At 48.9% G+C, this 25,147-nt stretch overlaps 2 protein-coding genes across 2 annotated transcripts; both read left to right on the forward strand.

Moving 5' to 3' along the window:
• The first annotated feature begins 13,812 nt into the window (after positions 1 to 13,812).
• Positions 13,813 to 14,827, forward strand: hmm536144 (serine protease). The gene is made up of 4 exons (NM_001170877.1): positions 13,813 to 13,858; positions 13,919 to 14,250; positions 14,318 to 14,581; positions 14,660 to 14,827. The coding sequence occupies exons 1-4, from the start codon at positions 13,813 to 13,815 to the stop codon at positions 14,825 to 14,827; spliced, it is 810 nt and encodes a 269-aa protein (NP_001164348.1).
• A 63-nt stretch (positions 14,828 to 14,890) lies between these two features.
• LOC116416710 (testisin-like) lies at positions 14,891 to 15,585 on the forward strand. Its single transcript, XM_031925926.2, has 3 exons — positions 14,891 to 15,142; positions 15,201 to 15,424; positions 15,525 to 15,585. The coding sequence occupies exons 1-3, from the start codon at positions 14,891 to 14,893 to the stop codon at positions 15,583 to 15,585; spliced, it is 537 nt and encodes a 178-aa protein (XP_031781786.2).
• The last annotated feature ends 9,562 nt before the right edge of the window (positions 15,586 to 25,147 follow it).

Here is a 25,147-nt window from a genome sequence, read left to right on the forward strand (position 1 = left end):
ATAACGATCGGCTCATTGTGGAGCTCGGACCTCCGCTGGGCCCTTCTCTCTCTCTCTCTTTTTTTCGGCTAAAAACGTCCCGAAAAATTGCGGGAACAGGGGGTTGCGGAGAGAAAAAGGGATGCAGCGGGACACTCTTCTCTATGTATGCGTATAATGCATTTAGGTATGCGAGAGCGAAGGTTCCAGGTTACTTCTTCTTCTTCTTCGTCGTCGGTTCTGTTTTGTTTCCCTTGATTTAGTGCTTCTTGGTGGTTGACGATGTCGTTTATCGATTTCTCGAGAGAGAGAGAGAGAGAGAGAGAGAGAGAGAGAGAGAGAGAAAAAGAGCGAGAGCTGGCAGAGTCAAAGGCGAAGAGACGGCATTTTCATTTTTTTTTCTTCTGCCGTGTGGGAAAACCGGAGCGAGGAGGTGTGCTCTTTGCGCAAAGTGTGCTTGGTTATGGAATCGAAGCGGAGAGGAGGAGGAGACGAGTGCGAGAGCGTGGGATGCGCTGCGCCGGCGTGCAGTTCTCTGACATATTTGACGATTTCTTTATTTTACAGAAACTTTTCATAGGAACAAAGAGCAACAATTGACGATTCCGCCCAACGACTCTTAAAAAACGGGAACCACGGCGCGGGTCCATATAATTTTGCGCAGGCGACCATTTTCTCTTTTCTTTTTTCCCTATAAATTCCCCCGCGAGCTTGCGCATCACACATCCCTCTGGCCAAAGCGTATATAGTAGTAGCCCGACGTAACGCGTGTGTCGGTTGCAGGGCAAGCCGTCGCTCGCGTATATATCCACAGCACATTTACAACACAAGGGGTGGGCTGCACGAAAGAGAGAGAGAGCGCGATTTATTGATCTCGACTCGGGCAAGCCGGCCAATCCGGCGCATCGTCGTAGCTGCTCTCTGGTCAGTCCCGAGAGTCGCCGCAGCTCTCTGTGTGTACCGTGTACGAGCCTATACTGCACGTTCACATAAAGCGGGGAGAGAAAGGGAGAAAAAGAGCTGTGCTGCCCCATGTGCGCCTTTCGCGTTAATACGCGGGGGGACGAGTCGCGCGCGAGTGCGTAGTTCTTCGTACGCGATGGGGAGAGGGTTGGCGACTCTCTCACCCTTCTCGTGTGGCTACTCGCTGCTGCTGCTGCTGCTCATGCTTTTTTTCGCTTCTTGAGGCGAGCGGTGTCCATCGTTTATTTTTCTTGATGGTTTCGCTCTCCGATATGCCGAGCGCCTGTTTCTTTCTCGGCTGTGCTTCGGCTGCCTCTTCCTTGGCTTATATTGCACGTCCAATATTTTCCTTAATTTTCGTAAACTCACGCGCGGAACCATTGTTTACGCCGCACGAAATCTCCCCTCCTTGTAATGCCAAAAAAAAAAAGAACCAGCCACCGAAGGAAAAAACTTTCTCGCTCCGCGTTCCCCTGCTCCTCTCCGCGAGTATACACTATCTCACCCCCGCGCGCGACTCTCCCCTCACTTCATTACTTCTGCTCCTTATCTCGGCCGGTCCGGCTCTCCTCAATCAGCTCTTGCATCCCTTCTTTCACGTGCAGCGCCGCCCTCTTTCCGCTTATCCGGGGCCAACTTTTCTGGAAATTATGGCCGCCGGCTTTTCGCGCGTGCGTCCGATGGGCCTTTTCGAGCGGCTTATTATATTGCAGCGACGTTTCGCGTGTCGGAGGAATCATAATTGTCGGTTATACGGCCGGCTCGCGGAGTGTTCATCATTTCGGTGGTGTATGCGTGTGTACGTGGCACCGAATTTTCGACGCGCTCAATTTATGGCCCGTGTGTCTCTGGCCTGGAATTATACACAGCGTTTAATTCGATTATTCACGAGGCTGGAAAACTTTCCGCGACGACTTCTGTACTCACTTCGTTAAACTATTTAAACAATTTTCCTCATCGCGTCGTTAATGACTGTTGTACTTCGCCGTAATCGCGCGACGCTAAAGCGATCAACAGCGTAAAACTGAATTTTCGTGACAGCGCAGAGGCGTCGCGCATAAATTACCCAAAGCTCTATACGTATACTACACTCCACTCAGAGTCGCGCGGCTCTTATATATTCCTTCGTTTTTTATCGCGATCAATTATTCATCGCGCAACGGTAGCGCGCGGCTATACGCGGCGACCCTTTAATTTTTTAATCCGTCTCTCGTTTCTCATCTCGGCCCCTTCTCGCGAGATGTTCCCGTAATTTCCTCCCTGTCTCTCGGCCTCATTTTTTTTACTCTTATACTCGACGCGAAATTACCCTCGCTCTTCGGCTTCGAAAAATTTCCACCTATACTTTCGACGCTGAGCGATCGGTGTGTACTCCCCGACGAATTCGGGCCTTCGGATTCGCGTGTGTCATCCCCCGTGTGTGTTTAAACGGCAGAATAAAGAGAACAGAAAAGAAAACTCGAAACGAGTATAATACGCGCCGCTGCATAATTAACGGGAGCGAAGAAGCTTCTGCCGCTGTACGCATGAGAGGGGCAGAGAGAGAGAGAGAGAGAGAGAACGGGGACGATTTATAATGTCGCGCGTTAAAACTTTGCTTGCTCGCGCAATTCGTGTACATTTTTTATGCCCCGGCAAATTGCGCTCGCAGCCGCTGAATAATTGAGGACGCGCGCCCGGCGCGGATGTTTGATTTAGCCCCTCGCGCGCAGCGACGACGATAACCGCTTATTAACGGAGTTTAATGTACGTTGTTGGCGATTAAAAAGCGTAAGTTCGACGAACTTGGAGCGGGAGCGTAAAATGCGCTCTAGGGTTCAATTATTCAGAGACGAGATACGCGTGTCTGTATATCGAGCGCAACAATGGCTATAAGCAACCCTTTTGTGCTGCAGGTACCGAGAGATCGATATATAGGCACGTGTGTGTTTGTGCAGGGGTTGACACGGTCTAGAATAAAAGGGTTATATGTCGAGGTGGAGCTTCAACGCGATTGGCTATATGCGCGGAAGGGGTGAGACGGGCGAAAAAGGGTCGGACAAAGGGTTGTCAGTCCTGTCGCGCGCACCCCTTGCTTGATTTCATATTGCACGCTGGCTTTTACAGCGCCATTTTTTGGCTTATTTGGCAGCTTCCAACATGGCTACCGTTTTTCTGAGAAAATCATGGGCGGGCCATAATTAATACTTTTCTCGGCACAAAACCGTTCCATGCAGCAACCCCCCGAAACGCATCTCTCTCCTCTCTCTCTCTCAAAAAAAAAAAAAAAAAAAAAATCGATTCACAAGCCGCTGACCAACGGCACGCGCTGGGCATCTGGAAAAACCGTTCCGCAGCCTCTCGGACACAAAGAGTACATTATAACACAAGCGCAAAAAAAGGAAGCCGAGTTTCAAGTCCGAGAGACTTGGGCGCGTGCGGCTCGCGCGGATTTTCATTTTTTGTCTCTCTTCTTCTCTCCTTCTTCTAAAACGCTGCAGCGCAGATCTAGCGGCAGATGTGGGATAATGCCCGAGCGGCATACTGGCCGCGCGCACGCTTCATCGGGGCCTTTCTCTTTCTCGCGCGGACACGCGCCCGCCCGATCGACTCTCTCGTGCCTTTTTCATTCCGGAGTTGCTTTTTTGTTGCGAGTCTAGGCGATTCGCGCGGGTCAGCTCGGTTTTTTTACAGACGGGGGATTTTTTTTCGACCGAAGGGTGCAGAGAGAGAGAGAGAGAGAGAGAGAGAGATTTGAATGGGAGAGAGGACGGACCTTACCTCGTCCGCACGTGTGCGGGTACCGAGAGAGAAGTCCGTTGGCCGGTTTTTTCGGAAAGCTGAAAACGTTAAACCGGAGTGAAAAATCCCAATTAACAAGTGTTTTCCGGAAACGGCGAAAAGCTTCCAACGGCATATCAACTCGTTCGCGGCGTCCTCGGAGATCCATAAATCAATTAACACACGACAAGTAAAAAGTCGATAAATCACAATCCATAACTCTCTGCATACGTTAGGAGCGTATGGGCTACCTGTTTTTTCATCCTACCCGCACCCGCGCGTCTCCGACGTTTCCTCTCAACTCGTCCCGACCACAGAACCAACTAGGAGAGAAAAAACCGGAGGACAGGAAAAAAAGAGGAGCGCTTTTTTCCCTCAAACGCCACTGGAGATCGCGCGCGCATGTGGCCGGTTAATTTAACGCTTCCTATACGAGTGTGCGCCGGACCATCTGCGATAATCCGCTGTAAAAGCGTTATCGTAAAGGGGCCTCTCTCTCTCTCTCTCTGCAGCTGAAGGATGCTGGACGCTTTTTTGTGGCTTTCGCCGGAAAAACGCCCAAGGGTGCGCGTCTGCTTCTCCGTTATGTTATGCAGAAGCGTTTTAAAAATCGAAATTTTGTGTGTGTGTGTGTGTGTACCTTATACTACAATAAAAAGACGAAATCTGTTTTACAAATCGCAGGAGAATAGAAGGTGTCGGGGAGAAGCGATCCATCCCAATAAAATCCAGCAGGCGATGCACGCGGAGAATCGAATAAAGCGGCCCGCGGTAGCGTTATGGAGGCAATAAAACGGCGCGCAGCGGCACCGTAACACACATATCTAAAGCGAAGTCAGATAAAAATCGACTGACTCCCCGGCAGCACGCGACTATTCTCTCTTTTACTCTCTCTCTCTCTCTCTCTATATCTATATTCCTCCGCCTTTTCTTCCGGGCGCCAGCAGCAGCGGCGGCAAGTGATAAACTGCGGCGGCCCTCCTCCTCTCTCTCTCTTTCTCTCTCTCTCTCTCTCTCTCTCTCTCTCTCTCTCTCTCTCTCCGTGTGTGTGTGTAGCACACACGTGTCTTTGTCTCCTCTCGATGCGCAACAGGCTGCTCGTGCTCGCTTTTCTTCTCTCCGCGGCTCTCGAGTTTGTCGGCGCCTTTTTTACAGTGATTCGAGCGTCGATCGCCTTCGATAGCGACGATTGTCTTGATCGAGAGGCATTTTACGTATTTAAGTTTACATTTTCCGAAGCTTCAAGCGCGAGCTGCTGTGGTGGCGAATAAATTCAGCGAGTCCCCCGGCTCTTATAATTGAAGCTTCGCGAGGCTTATACGGCTCGGATTTATTGGGTCTCGATCGATTCGCACAGGTGCTGCGTCGCTTCGAGTCGATAATTACACGGGCGCCGACGATTCGATAATTCGCCGGGCTAACGGCTCAATTCCGACGAAATTGATGCTGCCGCTGCTGAGTTTCTATTTCGTCTTATTTTCTGCGCAATCTCGAGAAAAAGAGAGTGAGATAGACGAGGTGCCGAGAGCTCGATTGAGATGTTGACGATCCGAGAAGAAGAGCCTTTAATTACGAGCCTCGAGATTATTCGTAAATCGCGATCGTTTACCGGCCTTTTTCTCCTTTTACAGAGCGAGTTTTATTAGTTTCGAAAAAACTGCCAACGTGTAATTATTTACTTTGTCGTTATTATTATTATAGACGCACCGCCATAGAGGGACTCTATACTCGTTTGAATAATTCAAGCCTCGAATTTTCCGAATGTCGCGGGTAACGTCTTAATAACCGCTGTATACACGAGCGTCATTAAACATTCACGCTTTTAAAATTAATTCCAGCGAATAGCGTCGAATGAATAAGTAAGTCGCACGTATAACGCTTAAAATCCGAGCGAATCCGTTACACACGCGGAAGTCCACGTTATACACATACCTGCCTACGGTCGACGGACATGACGCGCGCGATCATCGAGGAGAAGAAGAAATTTATTTATTTAAACCGGCGCAGCACACGTTGCATCACACGCACTCCTCTCTCTCTCGTCGGTTACGCTCAGGGGTCCGAAGAGAGAGAGAGAGAGAAAGAAAGGCGAGACGCATAAAGGCGGCGCGCGAGTCTTATTTAAAATTCATCCGGTTTCCCGTGTGACGTGAACACACACACACACACACACACACGTATACTGGCCATAGCGCGTTATAAAAGGGACGAGGCCTCTCTCCCGATTCATTTCCCTACGCGCGTATACGCCCCACCCCTTCGAAGGCCCTTCCTTTTTTTCGGGGTGGATTTCCGAGAGTAAACGGGTGGCCAGTCTCGTATACGCGACATATGCGCGTGGATCACTCGGCCGAGAGCATTATGCAGAAAAAGGTCGCATTGTCGGCTTTTTGGGGTGATCGCCTATTGGTTTTTCACTTTTCCCGCGCGACCGACCGACCGACCGACCGAGCGTACATATCATTATATATTAGGAGAGAGAAAGAGAGACCAGCTCCGCGCCGTTATGCAGAATTCTACCCTCTTTTTTCTCTCCCCGCGTCCCGGCGATCAATCGAGCGCGTTATGGATGGATTTCGAGCCGCTCTTTGTTTTCGGCTCTGCCTCCGGACGGATATAGAAATTTTCATTCGCGGCGGCGCATTGTCCGCTATTGAGCGATAAATTCGAACGCGCGGCCGTTGAGAAAAAAAATCCATAACACTCGAGTCAATCGAATAATCCAATTCGAGAGAGAGTCGAGGGCAAACAGAGCAATGCTCTCGCGCTGTTTGTCCGGGCCGCTATAGCGAGAAAAATCCCTTTTTCCGCGCGCCCGTGTGTGTACACACACGCACCTTCCGATTTCCGATTTCCTTCCCGTTCGCTCTGTCCCTCTCTCCTACGTTTATGCGGGGGGAAGGGAGAACGATTTCGCGCAAGGCAAATACGGAACACGTATGGGCTAAAGACGGATGATCGAGTGTATAGAGAGGAAGACGGATACGCTCTCTCTAGCAGTCGTTCGGCTAATTCCTAATGTGAGAAGCGTGTAATTCTGCCGCTAATAAAAATATGACACGCGAGTGATGGAGCGTCGGACGATTGTTTTCCTCTCTTTAATGAGACTCCCTGCGCGAGAGAAAGTTTCCCAAAGAAGACGAAGGGAGCAGCTTAATCCACTCAAAACTCGCGCGCGGAATTATTCTCCTTTCAGAGCTTATACTGCACACACCCACTCGACAAATGACTCTTTAATAGCTCGGATTGTTAGGAGCGGAACCGATCGATCAGTCCTAAAACGGAAGCTGCGCCGAGAAAGAAGTGGGCGCGAAAATTGGCGAACGCCTACCGGTCCATTATATTCCAGCCAACGCTCTGCGCGTGTATACCCCTTTCTCGGCCGGACTCGACTCGCATAATTGGGGACAGGAACGGCGTTAGCACCGGAAGGGGCCTTTGTCGCCGAGCGAAGGAACTCGGACTCCTGGACACGCCCTGGGCTACTGCGAGAATAGCGCGTACTAACGAGATCGATGGATTTTCCCGGGACTGAGCGATTATATTCTAATGTATTTGTGTGCAGTAAACGCGCATTTGGTGCGAGAAAATTTCGAGGAAGAGTGGCCGGTTTCGCCTGCACTTTCTGAATTGTGCAATAAATATAAGTTTATTTATACGAAGGTATAAACACGAGCGCGTGAAGTGGCACTATTTCCCCCGCGCACAGGAAGCCATACCCGCGAGGCGTAAAAAGGCCAATTAAACCGCGCTCTATACTCGAATCCGCGCGGGCCGCCTGAAAGAGAGAGAGAGAGAGAGAGCGAAAGGAAAAATCCTTCGTTACGCACCTGAAAGCGGAAATGACGGAGCACTCGGGCGCGAGCGGCGAGTGTAAATATTTCTCACACGTCCCTTAACGTCTCCTCTATATACGCAACTCTCTGGTCATACGTGTTGCACCGGGGAAGAATGAGGAGGCGACAATGGCTCGAATCTGTGAATGCGAAATTCGGCTCTCCCACGTAACCTCGATCCCTCGTCTCTCGACTGTATGTATTCGCCTATTGAGGACGACTGCACCCTTCTCCCGATGCGCGTGTAAAGGATCGTAGTAGGTATGTGTCCCTCGAGCGAAAAAAAGGGACGACGACTGTCTCCTCTCGAGTCATCTCGAGCGGCGCCGTGGGAGTCGAGGACGATCCGGTTTACATAATTTTCCCATGATGCACAGTCGTTCGCGCGGAAGCGGACGGTTTCGTATAGGTATATACATGTATACTCTTTGTTGGAGAATCGCGCGAGCACTTGCTCAAAGGGATCGATGCACTGTCTGTCTGCTCGATGATGCATCCGTGGATCTTTCTTTCATTCTCGCTTCCTGATGGATCTGCCACGGTTTTCTTTCAGAATTTTACTAATAATATACGACTTCCAGAAGTAACAGCGTCGAAACTCTCTCAAAGTATAAAGCACAGGCCATTTAACCCGACAGCGTCAATTTAGCCTCGCGCGCCATCTTGGCACGTCCTACCCGCGAAAAAAGAAAACAAAAGCCCTTCCCTCGCCCCTTTGATATACCTATGTAGCGCAGACACTCAGGCTCGAGGGCCAATTTCATTAACCCTTCCCTCCAGCCTATATCCCTCCCGCGGTACAGTAGTAGCTGCAGGCTAACCCTTCTTTCCGGTAACCATGGCGACGAGCAACCCTTCCGCGCCCGTTGCCACCCCAACCGACTACTCACGCCGACGACGACGACTCTTGTGTAACGTACATACCTGCCGCGAGTGCGCCAAAAATATACACTCAAGCGCGCAAGGTGAATTTTCTTTATTCCTTTTCCGACTGGCTCTTTTTTCATACACGTCGAAGCAATCTCAAAAAAGGGGAGGCGGTTGCGGCTTTTTCTCTTTTTGTCCAAGTGGGGTGGCTTCGCCGTCGCCGGGAGGGATGTGATGAATTATTGGCGCGCGCGACATTAATCACCGCGGGCGCGTGCTCGCTTTTTTCGAAAATCTGTCGATGAGTTTTATTGGGGATCTTATTAATTGCAGTAGTCGAGCGAGCCCGCGTTGTGTATAACGTAGCGTACAAGTCTCCCTTCGACTCCTATTTAAAAAAGGGAGGCGGGTGCGCACCTGCCCTGTCCCGGCTCGTAAATAAACAACTGAGAAAAACCGAGACGACCAAAGTTTCGGGATAGAGAAAAATCGCCAAAGTATTTTACAGCATCCCTCGATGCTACACACACACACACACACATATAGAGCAGCTAGAGCGACTGGGGTTAATAAAAAATGAAGCCCTGTGCACCCCTGCGCGTTACACATCGGCGAAGTTAAAACAAGCCGCGAGAGACATTTTGCATCGGTCGCGTGCTGGCGCCGTTAGAGCTGCTTTAATAAAAAGGTGTACTTTGTTCCGCGCTGACTGCTTCGCCCCTTATACATTCGATCGCTGAGAGAGAGAGAGAGAGAGAGAGCCTGCAGCACGCTGAGCAGTACGTGGCTGGCCTGGCGATGCGACGTTGAAAAAATACCCCTGCGAGAGAGAATGCTAATCGATACGATGTGTAACGCTGCGCGCCTGTATAATACAGGGTTATAGCCGACGTTGGATTATTTCGGTGCAGGCGAAATCGGCGATTTTGTTCGATCGCTTCATTCCCACGATGCACGCATTGGAATGTGCATCGGGGTTTGGAATAAACACGAGGCGTGGGCTCTCGCTGTCAAAACAGCCGCGCGGCTCTAACCCTTTTCTCGAGACCCATCGCTCTTAAAATCGAGTCCGAAAGCCGTGGACGCGTGGATTTTCGTTAGACTTTTCAATTAAAAAGGAAACCTCCTCGTAATATATAATCGAAGGGAGAGTATACAGCCGCGTGTATACGTATAACGGACCGGGGAGAGAGAGAAAAATAGACTTGGAAATTAAAGGAGAGAGCGCGGCCTGCGGCAGAGATATCGAGTCGCGAACTTTTCCCCTCTCCTCCCTCTCTCAGACTCGAGAGTTTAATGATATTCCTGATTACGCCGGCACGTGGAGCCGGAGCGCACCCTTCTCTCTCTCTCTCCTGCAGCGCAGCAGCCAACCCCGTTACGCGGCGGCTCTTCCCTTCTTCTTCTTTTTCTTCTTTTTTTCATCATCTTCCCGGACAGACACTCGATACGACGCTCTCGCTTCGCCGTGCGTATCCGCCTTCGTTATCTCTCCGCCGTCGTCGTCTTGTTAGCTCGATATATTTCCAGATATATTTCTCGTTTTTTTCTTCCCCAACTCCTGCACACGCCGATGCTTATTTTCTCCCCAACGCGAGTGTCAACCCTTCCTCTCCCTCTCCTCCGCGAGTCGCTGGTAAAAAGTATTGATCAGCGGCCGGCGAGCTACGGAGAGGGTTGAGACATCCCTCGGCTCTTTATATTCATCATATACCCCGTACAAGCAGGATATTGGAGCGGCGTGATTTATCCACCCCCACCCCCGCGCACGCATTAAATTACGAATATATTAATCAGCTCGCGCTATACTCGCGTGATTTATCTTCCGCTTATTAGACACGCGCTACTACTGCGAGGCTCTCGTCGCTTACGCAATATTATACAAGCCTCCTCAGAGCTGCAGCGAATAATTCAATTATCCTGATAAGGCGAGAGCTATATGCGGAGCTAAAAAGTATCGCCTTGCAGCGCTCGGGGTAAATCCCGTAGCCGGCGAGAAAGAGAAAACGAGAGGACGAGCTCCTACTCCCGGGGGTTAATGTCTAAGCGTATTTGGGTTCGAAATTTCATTAGAGCCCGGCGCGCATACCTGCGCGCCGATACGTATACGCCTACGGCTCCTTATCGAAGCGCTATCTTAGTCGGCGGCACCTGGAAACTCTCTCTCTCTCTCTCTCTCTCTCTTGAAGATTACGCGGATTTCGCTGCGCAGAGAAAGAGAGCGAGAGGCGACTATACTTTTAAGCCCGATAATTACTTTTGCGCGAACCGACAGACGCAACGAGAACGACAGACGACTACTGCGGGCTGGGAAATACTTTAATGCGTTTTCGCCGAAAATAGGATTCCGAGCTCCGTCTCGTTATTGCACGACGAATGCCGCCGTAAAATACAGCCCAAGATAGACCTAAGATTCAGCGCAGTGGTAAACTTCCGAAATTTACTGTCTCAACCCTTTGCAATGAATACAAGATTATACACGCGTAGGCTGGCAAAAACAAGAGCTAAACTTCGTCGGAGGTAAGGTAAGTCCGTGCGACGCGTCTACGACGCAACGCGCATTGTCTTCTCCGCTCGGAGCCGAGTGAATGTTATACCGTTCGAGCACAGCCCTTGCGTCTCTTTACGATGTTGCACAATCTTAGCGAAGGCTCGCCGGGGGCGTGATTTACAACGGACTGCGTCGAGGTTTATGCAATTCTGGAGCAGCGCCTCGCATCTCTCTACACCCGGCTGCAGGTAAGGGCCCCTGCAGCAGTAAATCTCTCCCCGCTACGCGCAATTCTGACCGAAACTGGAGCACAACGCGTATACGTAGCTATACTCTCTCAATGGCTTTATGGGACAGCGACGACGGCGACGACGACGACGACGACGACGACGACGACGACGGCTATAGAGAAAGGAGATAGAGATAGGTATGGGGGTCTATGCGAATATGCGCGCGGCCGACCTTCGATTGTTTCCGTTGCGTCAGCGTGTTATAGTGCATATATATATATATAGGGTCGGGCTCGGCCCTTTGAGAAGGGGGAGAGAAAGGTCGGTGTTGTGCAATATTGCCTAAGAACATTTTAGAGTCGTGTAATAAGAAAGTTCCTCGAGGCGGCCTGCGATGAGGCTTTATAACGTGCTCGTGCGCGCGCCTGGTTCTCACTCCCTTCGCTCAGTTTACAGAGTCGCTTGGAATTAGCGAAAATCGCTTTTCCTTCGATATAAAATAACCGATACATTGACCGTAACAGGATAGGCTTCTCGAGAAAGCAGATGCGCGCATATGTAGGGAAAACAGGTATATGCCTGCATTGTGCGCCGCGCAGGAAAATCAGAGCTCGCTGCATATGCAACGGGGGAAAAAAGGGCCGATTAGGGGGGAAATGGAAGCGCGGAGGAGAATAGCCAAAAAGGAAAGCGGAGCGCGCAAGGAAGAAGAAAGAAAGAAAGAAAGAAACACTGGACGAAGGGTTTTTCCATACAAGGGCTCCTGCAGCGAGTGCACGAGGGATGGAAAAAAAATACTCGGCGCTGCGAGCGCCTGTTTTTCTTCTCCTTCGTCTTGCCTGATCCGATGCAGTGTGTATCGGGAAAAATAAAGGATCGAAGAGGGTATACGTGTAGGGGGAGGGCGCATAAAAAATAAAAGGAGGAAAGACGATCGACGCTGAATTCCGCAATATGCGCATTGTGCAGGAGTGGAGCTTCTGACGGGCTTTGTCAAGGTCCCGGACACGCTCTCTTTGGCAGAATTGCCGGGATATCGCGGCCTGGAATCTCTCTCTCTCTCTCTCTCTCTCTCTCTTGTATCTCCTGCCGCGATGCAGTTCTTGGGGCGCATCTGCTTACAGGATGGAAAAGCGCCGCCGCTGTTGCGTGCGCACACTGAAAAGGGAGAAAGATGCGGCCAGTGAGTGGCCCGATCGGAAGGGATTTGGCGCGCATCCGATCGCGATTACAGATTGCGCGTCATGCGCGTGTCCGGCAAAGCACAGCGCGAAAAAAATATTTAAAAGCGTTGCCAACGGATTTTCGAAATCGCGCTGAAAAGCCTCGGTAAAACTGTGCTGAGGGAGGGAGAAAAAAACAGCCTGAAAAGCACTCGCCGCTTTTACTCTCCGGATGCGGCGTGCCGGGAAACCCGAGAGCGTGTGCGGGGCCTAATTTCCCTGCGCGCAACGCGACGTAACGCGAGAGCTCTCCTTTCTCTCCGATGCATCGCAGAGCTGCGAGCGAAAAAAAAAGAAAAGGGACCATACCCCGCGGAGACGAGAGAAAGAAAGGAGATGAAAGAAGCCATGCGCTACTGCGGTGCAAAGAGCTGGAGAGGAAGAAGAGAGCGAGAACATGCGGAAGCGATAACGTAGCGGGGGAGCGGGGGAAAAGTCCGGAGAGCTGCGGCCCCATGTGTGATTCTTTGACTTTTCACTTGTTCTGCACACTGGACTGACTGAGCGAGTATTATGGGAGCTTTTGGTGAGGTTTTCGAGATTCTGCGAAAAAAGTACACACGACTACTAACCGACAAGCACCGTTGCGCACTTTTACACTTTCGTTCTCCGCGCAACGACGATGTATAATACACACAGACGCGAACCGTTTACGCGGTCAATGGGGTAAAAAATTGACAGCGGCAACAGCAGTACGACCGTTATACCCTTACACATATATATATATATATACATATAAGTGGGTGAGCGGGCCATGCACGCACTGAATTCCACCTGTTGTCGCTTGTAAAGAGGCAAATTGATACTTGGCTCTCCGCCTCCTTTTGCTCTCCGACGCGACGACCGAACGAGTATAGCCGTGGTATTAGTCGGAAGAAGAAGAAGAGGCAGAATGAAAGCCAACGAGAGAGAGAGAGACCTTGAATCCGTCGAAGGCAGACTTTGCAATTTAGGCGTCTGGCACGTTCCGCGACATGTGCGTCGACGAGCTCTACACTCTCGCAGAAATATCCTCCCCTAATTTTTCAAGTACACGCGCGCACGCGAACGACACGCGCGTATAATACACATGTAGCTCGTTGTCTGTCGTTATGTTGTTGAGGCTTGACCGGACTCATTAGAGACGAGAAGGATGAAAAATTGCGCGTTTCAAGGCCGCTTGTAACGATGCGAGCTCACGCCTTATGTTTTTGTTGAACGTTTGCTGGCGTTTTTCAATAATCGCCTGATAAGATAAGCGCTTGACATTGTTTTTGGTGTAAATTTTCTCGTTTCGGATAGTTTTTCTATAAGAATTATGGAGACATTCTGGCGATGAATATTGGTAAATTTTTTCAAAGCTGTCGTAAAATTTTTTTATCACCTTTGCGTGCCGCGCATAACGTGATTGCATCATACGCGGCCTTTTAAGAGTCGCGCTCATCCGATATTCGCTACGATTCCCCGCGACTGTCTGCAGCAACATGCGCCACACATTCAACATACTCCTTCTCCAATGCCTGCTGATCTGTGAGTATGAAAAAACAGGTAAAATTTATTTTTGTCTAATACAAAAAATTAATTTCATAGACAAACTATCGCACGCCGAGCCATCAGTCGGCGTCAATGTCCAACAATTGAAGGAGAACAAGTACCCGTTCGTCGTATCGATAGGCGACAACAGAGACCCCGACCAGATAAAGCACTTCTGCACAGGAGCCCTCATCAGTAATCGACACGTGTTGACGTCCGAGCACTGCGTGGAGGACCTCGAGTACAAAGACATCCACGTATTGGTCGGATCGTTCGATCTGTTGAAGGGCCAAAAAATCGGCATCAAATCTTGGCTGACCTACGACGACTGGGCTGATAAGAATGGATACACCTCCGAGTTCGCGAACAACGACATCGCCGTGTTGACGGTAAGGCAGCGACTATAGATTTCTTAAAGAATTTAGTTACTATCCTATATTAATAGCCATATTTCAGCTGAGCACAGAAGTCAAAGGGATAAATCCGGCGGTTCTGTCGAACCTGAAAAATTTCAAACTGAAAAACACCGAAGCCATAGTGGCAGGATGGGGTGTGTCGAATTCGGGTGACATTCCGAGATTCATGCAAACGGCTCGAGTTAGAGTGGTACCGAGCGCCGAGTGCATTGAGAGAATCCAAAAGGTTCAGGGCGCAAGGGTTATCCTTCCTTCGAAGCTGTACCTGTGCACGGCCGCGACACCCTACGCACTTATCCAAGGCGTAAGTATCCGCGTGGTTTTATTTATATTTCTGATGTATGGAAATTAGGTTTAATTGTGCTGGATGTGTGTGCTTTAGGGGGACAGCGGTGGTCCGCTGTTCAACGACAAGCTCGAAATCATCGGAGTCAACGATTCCTCTTGCCCAGAGAAGTATAGGCCCGAGCAACAGCCGGATGTGATGAACGTGCACGCCAGTGTCGATTATTACAGAAGTTTCATCAATGACGCTCTTAAAACTGCCTGAAAGGATATTGCCTTTTGTAATACACTATTTCTACAGGATTCAATAAATTTTTATATAGAAAAAATGTTGTTCCTTGATCCGCTGATCAGTGATCGGCACGTCCTAACAGCTGAGCACTGTTTGGAAGACGACGTCGGGGGTCTACTCGATTACAACGATCGCGACCTCTTTGTACTTGCTGGTACGCACGATTTGTTACAGGGCGGCAGAAGAGTCGAAATCGGTTCCTGGATCACTTACAAAGAGTGGGCCCTGAAATATGGCAAAGAACTTCTGAGGTACATATCGGAGGAATACGATGTGGCGGTTTTGAAGGTAATGCGATGCGATAAGCTTTTTCATACCCTTTGAGAACGTTCATAACCAATATCAGCTGAGCAGCCCAGTGAGAGGCATAAAGCCAGGCACTTTGTCAGCTCTGACGGAAGAACAGATAGCGGGCACCGAGACCATATTGGCCGGCTGGGGTGCGATAAATACAAATCGTGTACCAAGGATCATGCAAACTAGCCGAGTAACCGTCGCATCGAGCAAAAAGTGTCAGAACAATTTTCACGTATTTAATCCAAAAGCAAAGCTGTTCGATCACGTGTTCATGTGACCCGGTTCAACGCCACCCACGTTCCTCGGCGACGTAAGTTGGACCGATAAAATTCAAATCAGACCTATAAATTAATCGATCGTTTATGATTCACAGCGACAAGCTCGAAATCGTCGCGGTCAACATGGCCACCTGGCCAAGAAAGAAAATCCTCTGAAAATCGTCTTAACGGTGTCTCGCAATAAAAAACCGTTCTATCACCCGATCGCAATATAATAAGAAACTGATATGCTCCCTTTTTCCCGTTCGATTCCGAGAAATAACGAAGCCCGCCGCCGCGGAAGGAAATAATCGTCGTCGGTATATATTGACGGCCGATCGCCGGGGATGCCCCTTTTGCGGCGTCGCGTGTGTAATATACGAAGAAAAAAGAGTGCTCGCGCGCTATGTAATTACGCTCCGCGAGCTACCTACCCCGAGCGCTGTACACGCATCTGATATACCTATACATGTGTATAGGAGAAACGATTGCGCCGGGTAATAGCCGCGTACACGCGCTTCCCTCGCTCGCGCGAGCGAGCTTTGTTCGATCCTACATTACCGTTTCATCGTTCGCCGCAATTCTCTGATCTCTCCGCGACGCTGAATAAGTAATCATCTCTGTATACGAGTATAGGTATATACCCACACACACGTACAGGAGGAAACTTTTCCAGCGCGCGGCGCTGAAAAGTGCGAGACTGTCCCGAAAATTAGGGTTACGTCCCCGAAAGGTATAGCCTAAACTGCGGTAATACCGTAGCTGCCCTCATCTATCACTATAAATACACGCGTGCGCGCGGGAACCTGATGGCCAGTTTCGGCTCGCTCTGGCTCTCCTCCGCTCGAAAGGTGGCGCTTGATTAATACTCTTTTTTCCCGAGTAGCCCAAGCGTGCCGCATGTGCTCCGTGTGTGTGTGTGTGTGTGTGTGTACGATATACGCGCAGGGCTATATACGATAGAGAGCGGCGCTTCTTCGCACATAATACACGTAAAGACCGGGCTAATGGTCTTTTTTTCGGGCCCTTCATTATCCCCCTCCCTTTACGCGCCAGATACACACGCGCCGGCTTAAATAAATAGATTTTACGGCCGCCACGGCTGCCATCTATACGTGGATAGGGGGGGGGGGAGGCGACCTTCGAGTTATAATTTTCATTTTCGGGGGATTTCATCGCCCGGAGCTTTGCGGTCGCGCTGCGGCGCCGCTTGGATCGGGGCGTGTTATTTTATTATATTGATACGAGAATTTCGCTTCGTACTCTGTTGCGGATTGTATAGTTGCTAATTCCTTGAATGTAAGTATGTAAATGATGATTTATAAAAATTTTGTCTGTTACACGCTAAGTAGAAGTAAAACAGTTTTCAATCGCCGAACTATATAATAATCCCATATTATCTCATTTTCCACCTACTCCACAATCTTGATCCCCGAGGATCTTCGAAGAAAAAACAAACGGCCGAAGCCGTGTATTAAATCATCGCAACCCTTCCCTCGTATATGGATGCCGACACTTGATGACTTTTTCACTCGTCCTTTTTTTTCCCTCTCCACGTGTCTGGCTAATGGTTTCGGCAGCGAACGTAAAACGAACGAGGGTCGGGAAAAACCAGAGGAAAAAAAAGGATTGAGGAATAGATGGCTCACCTATAGGAAGAAAGGGGTTGGTCGGAGCCGCGCGCGCACATGTGTGGGGTGTTGAGGGACGTTTAGGAATTTAGCTGCAGCCTTTTACACGTGATTAACATATTTTCCATCTGCCAGCGGGCTTTTCGAGAGCTTGAATCGGCGCGTGATTTATGAGTTATTGATATACCTATTGTCGATACACGGATCATATTTGCTCACAAAACGGCTCATTTCCCACCGGGTCAACGCCACCGAGCGAATCTCTATAAACAAGCTCCCACAATGGGAAAAAAATGCCCGCGTTGAATATTAAAAGAAAATGAAAATCCACTCGGTAAAAAGGGAATAAAGGCCGTCTCGCGATGCACAAAAAAAAAGCCCGCGCGCAAACAAACACCGCGAGCGAAGAGGAAGAAAAAAAACACACTCCGACGGCACATAAACTCCCTCCATTAGCGTATACCTCCACACTCAAGCCTCTATAGAGGCTTGCTCTGAGTGGCAAGGCCTCCCACGCGAACTGCACTACTTTTTCTCCAACTCTCTCGCTCTTGCATCGCAGGAGAGAAAGAAGAAATAAAAAATTCCCATAACGCTTTCCCGGCAGCTTAAAAGGAGTTTTCCACGAAGACGCTCACGGCAGTTTTCCCGGCCGATCATGCGGCTGAGCGCTCGCCAATGGACGCGTTCCCCCGCAGGAAGAAGGATGGGAGAAGAAAAAAACGCGGCGTATGCAGTAGGCTCCCGGAGGCGAAAGGATTGCGGTATTGTCGGGCTTCGCTGGACCGTGCGCGAGTGTGTGTGTGTGTAGATTTAGATTAGGATCTCCCGAGGCTCCGCCGGCATTCCTAAGTATAAGCGAGAGAAAATTGATCTGTTTTCGATGATGCTCGATTTGCCGCGGGCAGGTATATAAATTTGCTCCGGAGATGAGATCGATAAGGATCGTATTAGCCCTAATCCTTTTCCACTCGGAGACGTGGACGTCTCACTTTATGCTCTGTATAATGGACGTTACGTACTCACGAGATGCGCAGTGAGTGCTCGCTCTCGAGCTGAAAACAAAGAGAAATGAACGAACCGATGCCTGTATGGCTCTAATCTAATTAACGGCCGGCCCCTGTCCCATTATTTATCATTGATTAGAACACTGGCCGGCAGCTGTGCGCGCGGCGCTTTTGCGCAGATGCCCTTTTTTCAACGCGTCTGTGTATAGCGCGACGGACAAAAAGTCGTCCCTTCGACGAGAGAGAGAGAGAGAGAGCTTTCTCTTTCTTGTCCGGCACGTGTCGCGCGTCGCCGATACAATTAGCCGATATGCTGCATCTATCTGTTTGGAACGCTTCGATCGGTTATCGCGCGTCGAACATGACAGAGTCGATATTGACGGCTTCCGTTGCCGACCTTCTGACATTTTTTTTATACGATATACACAAAAAAATGTAGGAAAATTCGTTATAAAGTTTTTACTTCAAAAACGCCCGCTGCATCGACAATTTCACCTCTCGTATATAAAAGCAAAACAAACGAGCTTTTAAAAATCGCGTCACACAGTAGAGAGCCGTATACTCGAAGTAAACAAATAAAATACAAGCCATATCCGAGAGACAAAAGGGCCGAAGAGCTTTATCCGCCCCGAGACATTACGGCACACACACACACACACACACACACACGAGCTGGAGAGAGAGAGAGAGAAGGCGGCACGCGCGCGCACTTCGTCGTCGCGTCGTAGGCGTAAATTATTTTTACGAGCTTTCCAGAGAGCAGAGCTAGCGGCTTCTTCTCGTTAATGAAATGCGACAGCTGAGAGCCATGCGAGCGCGTAAACGAGATACCGATCGACACGGCAGAGGATGTCCGAGTGTATACAGCGGCCGCTATAGCCCCGCGAGGAAACGCGGCGCGGGTTTTTCCTTTTTTTCCAAAGAACCACGCACTTTCACTTTTTCGATCTACAATGTTCTATACTCGTGAAGGTTTTCGTCGAAAACTATGGAAGAAAACCGAAAAGTAAAAAAAAAAAATAAATAGAGTTACGCGCGCGTTCGTCGGGTCACGATGACAAGTGAAACGGCGCGCGGGCCGGCCACTTATGAAATTAGGCCTCGACCGGCATATCTCGAATCTCGCTTCTTAATACGCCGTGTTTTCCCCTTGGTAAAAAGAGTTTTTCTCCTCTAAAAGCGCATCCGAGCGGCAGAGAGAGAGAGAGAGATTAGAATTATAAATGGACAGGTGGAGTGGTCGCGTGTGCGCCCAGCTGCGCGCATCCCTCTCTCGCTCTGCGATAATTATCCTTTTCCTCCTAGACGTCGGCCGACGTATTAGAACTGCTATATGCATCATGTGGTAGCTTTCCTCGCCGCGGCGAACGACGTCGTTTTCACCAGTGCCGCGTCGTGTGCGGGAGAATTTCGAAGAGCCCAATCGGCTAATCGGTCTTGTCGGCTGTGCTGATATCTTCATGCATCGTTCGACGGTTCGAACGCGTCGGGGGTAAATCGCAACCCGGTAGACAGGGCGTATACATTACGCTAAGCCGTCCCATGGCAAGAAAAAAATCCGAGAAATCCCGAAAATCCCGAGTTCGTGACGATTCTCCGGCTGCTCGGTTTTAACTCTCTTATACAGACTCATCTCTCCGGAATTGATAATGGACGCGCCGTTCGCTTAAGCCACTCCGCGCCGGGGATATTTGTCGCTGCGATGCTTATATATCCACTCACCGACGCGTCTCTTAAAGTACGGAAGGGTATAGAATCGGGAGTCGAATGTTCTCGAAATAGCCGTCAGCGCAATTAACCGAAAGGGAAACAAATATAGGCTGAATCGAATCTAGCTGTAAATATAAACTTGACGAGATTGTCACTCCCTACTCCGTTTGACGAATGCGCGATGTGTATAGCGGTCGAATTTTCGGAACTCTCACGAGCGGTTGGTGGAATTCGGTGCATCTTTGCCCCGGCTTATCGAGAGGAAAATATTTGAACGGATAAGGAAGAGCGTATAATGGACCCGAGAACGCCGCGCGTGAACTTGAAACTCTCTCTCTCTCTCTCTCTCTCTCAGCGTATTATATAATCTCGTGTCGTAAAGCGTCGTCGCCTCGGCATTTTTTTTCGTGTACAAAACACTTTGGGCAAACATATTTGCCCTGGGATTATCGGGCTTTCGATTCCCGCCGATATAGTAATAAATTTAATCCGCAGCGGCGGAGCCTCTAAAAAACAAATAATCGCGCTGCATCGATCATCATAATACGTAAAAGCTCGAGTTTAAAACGCCGTCTGTTTTCGGGAAAAGCTCGAGTCGTTTAACCCGCGCGCGAGTCAAAACGTTCGTAGGAGGGATACACACACACACACACGGGAGTCGGAATCAAGTGAGGGATCGGTTGTAACCTTCGTACATTTTTCTTCTCCGAGCTGCAGCCGGCCGTCATAATTCAACGAGTCGGCACGCGCTGATGCTGCTGCAGCGAGACTCTTTTCTTCTCCCCCTTATATTTTTACTCTTTTCACCGCTCTCGCGAGCGCGTGTGCGCTTTACGACGTTCTGCGCGCGGTTAGGAATTGTGTAATTTAAAATTTGAGATGAAGATAGGACCGCAGAGTCGCTTAAAAATCACATCCAGCCCCGGACCAGAGTGTAGCGTGAATCCGTTACACAGTAATTCAGGGCCAAAGTCGCACATCCCCCGGATAACAATGAGAAGAAAAAGCCAGGCGAGAAGAAAGAGCGAGCCATGCGCGCAGTCTACAACGGAGAAAAGAGTTTAACGGGCGTGCCGCAATACATTACGGATTCTCCGTCGACTGACCACTGCCTCCGAGAAAAAGGGCTGAAATTTATGGGTCGCCAGCTGATGCAGTTATGCCCTTTCTGTAGCTTCTGCTGCCGGCCGTTATACGCGGGCGCACGCAAGCCGCCTATGCGCACACTTTTCCCGTTCGACGGACAGTCGCGTGCGGCAATAATCGACTGCGGCTCTCTATACAAATGCTGTCTGTCCTCATCGCCGTCTCGCTCCGATGCTGCTGCTGCACCGGCGACGACGCGATTCTTATCGGCCGCGTCGTATCTTTGATGGCTTTCTCTATGGTCGTCCGCTCTTTTTCTGGCTTTTTGCGCGCAGGTATACACAAGCACACGCCCTGGTAGAAAATTGAGCAGCGAAACTGGTGAGCAGACTAGTGACTGGCCAGTATGAAGAACATGTCACTGGCTATGAACTGCCAAGTATAATTGATACAAATCTATTATACGAATAAACAGGTATAATAATAACAATCAAAACATATTTAATAACGATAATTATTTTTAATTACAAATCTACTTAAATCTACCGTTTACCCAAATAGTTGTGATAATTTTTCAAATGTACGTGTTAAAGTGGCAAAAAGGAACAACTTAACCTAGTATGCTACGTAGTGTATACTACAGGTGGTACAGGCTGTCTGCTTATATCTTACTTATATTCATATAGCAGCACAATCAGTACCTAAACATATAAGAGTATATACCACATATAGTATACAGGTTGTATATGTTGTCTGCTATGCTACACAGCAGAATAACAGATAACACCACACACAGTTCTCACATTCTCAGTCAATGTTAAAAATGATATGGTATACACTGACTCAATCATTGTTGATTAAGTGTAAATTATAAAAAAGTGTCATCTATGTGCCCAAAGTCACCAATGATGAGGTCTGTAAAGTGAATTGCACAGATATTTTTATCTCATCAGTATGCGAGCCAGTTCTGTGAATGTCCAAATCTGTCATTATCATGCTAAATCCATGATATTAAAGTTGGATGTCTGTTCTTTTGTGTAAAGACTTGTTAAATTATTTTAAAACTGACGGCCATGTCAGTTTTTACTTAAACATCTTGGTTCGGCTTCTAATCTTGAACCCTATGGCTTCGGCGGCAAAATATACAGGTGGGTCTATACATGAAAGACGAATTCATATCAGCTAGAATGGATTCAACTAAATATCTTGTTTCAACATGCCAATACAAATTAAGATGCAAATTTTTAGTCCTCTAGTTATGATAGTTTACAAATTATAGCAAAATTAAATTTTTATTGGTTTCGATTACTTGTTTCACAGTTTTATTTTTGCTCTTATTTGAAAACTATCATACCTAGAGCATTGAAATTTAGCAACTTAATTTTGTATTGGCATGTTCATACAATATATTGAGTTGAATTGAATTTTTTTTTTGTTCGAACAATATATTGAGTTGAATTCTAGCTGATATGAATTCAACTTTCATGTATAAGCCCACCTGTATTTTTTTACGCCAAAGCCATAAGGTTCAAGGTGAAAAGCCGAACTAAGACAGTCAAGTAAAAACTGACATGGCAGCGAATTTTTAAATAATTTAACAAGTCTTGACACAAAAGAACAGATATTCAACTTTAATATCATGGATTTAGCATGATAATGATAGTACTTGGACATTGACAGAAACTTGTACATACTTTCATATATGAGTGTATGCATCTGTAGGGTTAGGTTGACCCTTTTAACACATACCTTTTATACTAAAAGTGTACATTGAAACATCGTCAAAAAACATATCTTTGATTATTTCTTTTGATTCTAAGTCATTTTTATTTATTTCCAATGCTAAAAATAGTAAGAAACGCACAATTGTCATTAGTTCTATTTTCAAGTCTGATTCCCCAGTCCTTGGCCAGTGACTGTGTCAAAAATCTGACGAAATAGGCACAGCGACTGGCGAGTCACTGCTCAATGCACTGGCCAGTTCAATCTGAACTGGGCATTGCCTGCTGATAAACTGCTGAACATTTCTACCAGGGCACACGCGCGCGTAATGTAACGTTTAAAAAATACATTCCTTAGCGAAGCGACTAATCCGCGGCTGCGGCGGATTGCCTAATGCCTTGCTTTGCCAGCAGAGCGTCGTCAGCGCGAGAAAAAGGACGACGAAGAACCCTTTAGAGCGTAAATCTTCTTTTGGACTGATGAGCCCTTTAAGGCGTAATCGCGTCGGCGGCGTTAGCGCGCGCAAATACGCCTCTGCGCCGACGACGACAGCCCTTTGATCCGCGAGAGAGAGAGGAAGCTGCGAGTGAGGATATAGCGTAGTGTGTATAGAGGCGCGACGGCGGAGGCTTCTCTCGTTTGTTTGCCTTTCCCCCCGCCGGGAATTAGTTTTATTTGCGCCTCGAAATTGAAAGGGATGACGGGAGATGAAAAAAGAGAGCTGAGAGCGCGAGATATTAGCGACTAAATTGATGAGTCTGGCGTTTTTTCTGCTTACGTTTGCGTTTACCGTCTTTCTACGATATTTTCCTGCATCGAGTACCTCGTACGGTATATAAGCCTTCGAATTTATAAAAGGCTCGATCGAGCTCCTAACCAAAAATCCTCCACAAAAAAAAAACCCTCGCTGCCTAATGAAGCATCCCGCGTATCGGCATCCACGCGGGGGCAAAACACGCATCAAACAAGAAAAAAAAACACCTACATCGCAGGGAATAAAGACGCGCGATAGGAAGCCCCGGCCGATTATTGTCAACGCGCTGCGGTTTCTCGCTGTCCAGTCTCTCTCTCTCTCTCGCGAGTATGTGTAGAGAGCCGCGTAGGCGGATTAGAGAATCGCCCCCGTCGAGCTGGAAATCCCCGATCGCGTTTCACGAGCTGGCACCTCTCAATGAAGCCGCTCCTGCGCGGAGACCGGGACATTGTCGCGCGCGAGGCTCTCCATTAGCGCACGAGTGTATTACGATGCGTACGTCTGCTTTGCGGCGGTGCGATGTGCGGAGGAGTGAATTTTCTAAATTTTTTCAGCCAAGCAATTTCGAGGAAAACTTCAATAAAGGGCTGTTTTTGCCAGCATCCGGAGCGACACAATAAACCGGCGTGTTATAGTCCGAAAACAAAAAAAAAGAGAGAGAGAAGAAACTCTCGCGACACATCCGAGAGCGTCTCCTCTCTGTTAGAAACCAAAAATTAACGTTGGAGAGTGGAAGAAAAAAGCGCAGAAAGGAAAAACCGTTCGGAAGTTCTCGGAGGTGCGCGTGGGTACATAAGCGTGCGGCGCACCAGACGGTAGCGCAGCCTGATTTATTGGCCGGCGCGTACTGGGCTGCAACCCTTGTACCTCTAACTCGACCACCGAGAAAGTACCGTGAAAAGAGAGAAGGGGCTGCACAAGGACATAGCTCGCCGCCGGCGATAAGTAACTGACTGCCGGACACATTATGAGCTGGTTTTCCAGCCGCGCATTCCTTTCTTTGCGGACCTTTTTTTCGCCGATGGGCTGCACGGGAATGCGTGCGACGCATACAGGATGCGACTTTTGTGTAGTTGGCTCGAGGGGCCGTAATGGCCCGAGAGATGCTATCGCTTTGTCTTTCGATCTTTGCGAATGATCGAGTCGTTAACGTTTTCGACTGTGTATTGGAAGATTTTGACACTGCGATTACCTTATTATCGTGATACTGAAATATGCTCACCGATCCAAGTCTGTTTTCAGGGCGAAACCCGTTGGAAATCAGCCGTATACACCTACATAACGGTATACACGCATCCCGCAAGCGCTCGCGCGCGCGCGTCAATAGCGAAATTTGAGAAAAAAATTCCGTCCCATCTTCCGAGAAGCCTGCACACTATACTCTGCCGATAAGCGGCACTCGAAGAAAAGAGAGATCGGCTCTGCGGCGGCCGGAAAAAGAAAGGGAGGGATAGGTTGAGAGAGAGAGAGAAAAACGCGCATGTGTCCCCTCCGAGCGAAGGGAAAAATTGTGTCGCCTTCGCCGACGCCGTCGTCGTCCCCCGCCGAGCGACCTCACCGCGAGCAATGATGGCCATTGTCCATCGACTGCGTAACCAGAGCGCAAGCTAGAGAACGGCCCAAAAGGAAGCCATTACTCTTTCGGCTCTCTTCTCTGCATCCCTTTTGCGTGTACTGTCTATGCTCTCTGCAGCGACGCCTACGATTTTTTTTCTCTCTCGGCCCTTCGTCTCTCTCTCTCTCTCGACGAGATGCTGCAGCTGGATCGAAAATCGACATCTCTTGCGTGTCCGACTCGCTTTCTTCGGCGCGTCTCCTTCGCAGCGTGA

Source organism: Nasonia vitripennis, chromosome 1 (genome assembly GCF_009193385.2).
Source record: "Nasonia vitripennis strain AsymCx chromosome 1, Nvit_psr_1.1, whole genome shotgun sequence".
Lineage (NCBI taxonomy): Eukaryota > Metazoa > Arthropoda > Insecta > Hymenoptera > Pteromalidae > Nasonia > Nasonia vitripennis.

Bases quoted from the DNA above. Each gene is read 5' to 3' on its own strand.
- hmm536144 (NM_001170877.1), top strand. From the start codon at position 13,813: ATGCGCCACACATTCAACATACTCCTTCTCCAATGCCTGCTGATCT. The intron at 14,251-14,317 runs GTAAGGCAGCGA...GCCATATTTCAG, and splicing joins ACGACATCGCCGTGTTGACG to CTGAGCACAGAAGTCAAAGG. The intron at 14,582-14,659 runs GTAAGTATCCGC...TGTGTGCTTTAG, and splicing joins CCTACGCACTTATCCAAGGC to GGGGACAGCGGTGGTCCGCT.
- LOC116416710 (XM_031925926.2), top strand. From the start codon at position 14,891: ATGTTGTTCCTTGATCCGCTGATCAGTGATCGGCACGTCCTAACAGCT. The intron at 15,143-15,200 runs GTAATGCGATGC...AACCAATATCAG, and splicing joins ACGATGTGGCGGTTTTGAAG to CTGAGCAGCCCAGTGAGAGG. The intron at 15,425-15,524 runs GTGACCCGGTTC...TATGATTCACAG, and splicing joins CTGTTCGATCACGTGTTCAT to CGACAAGCTCGAAATCGTCG.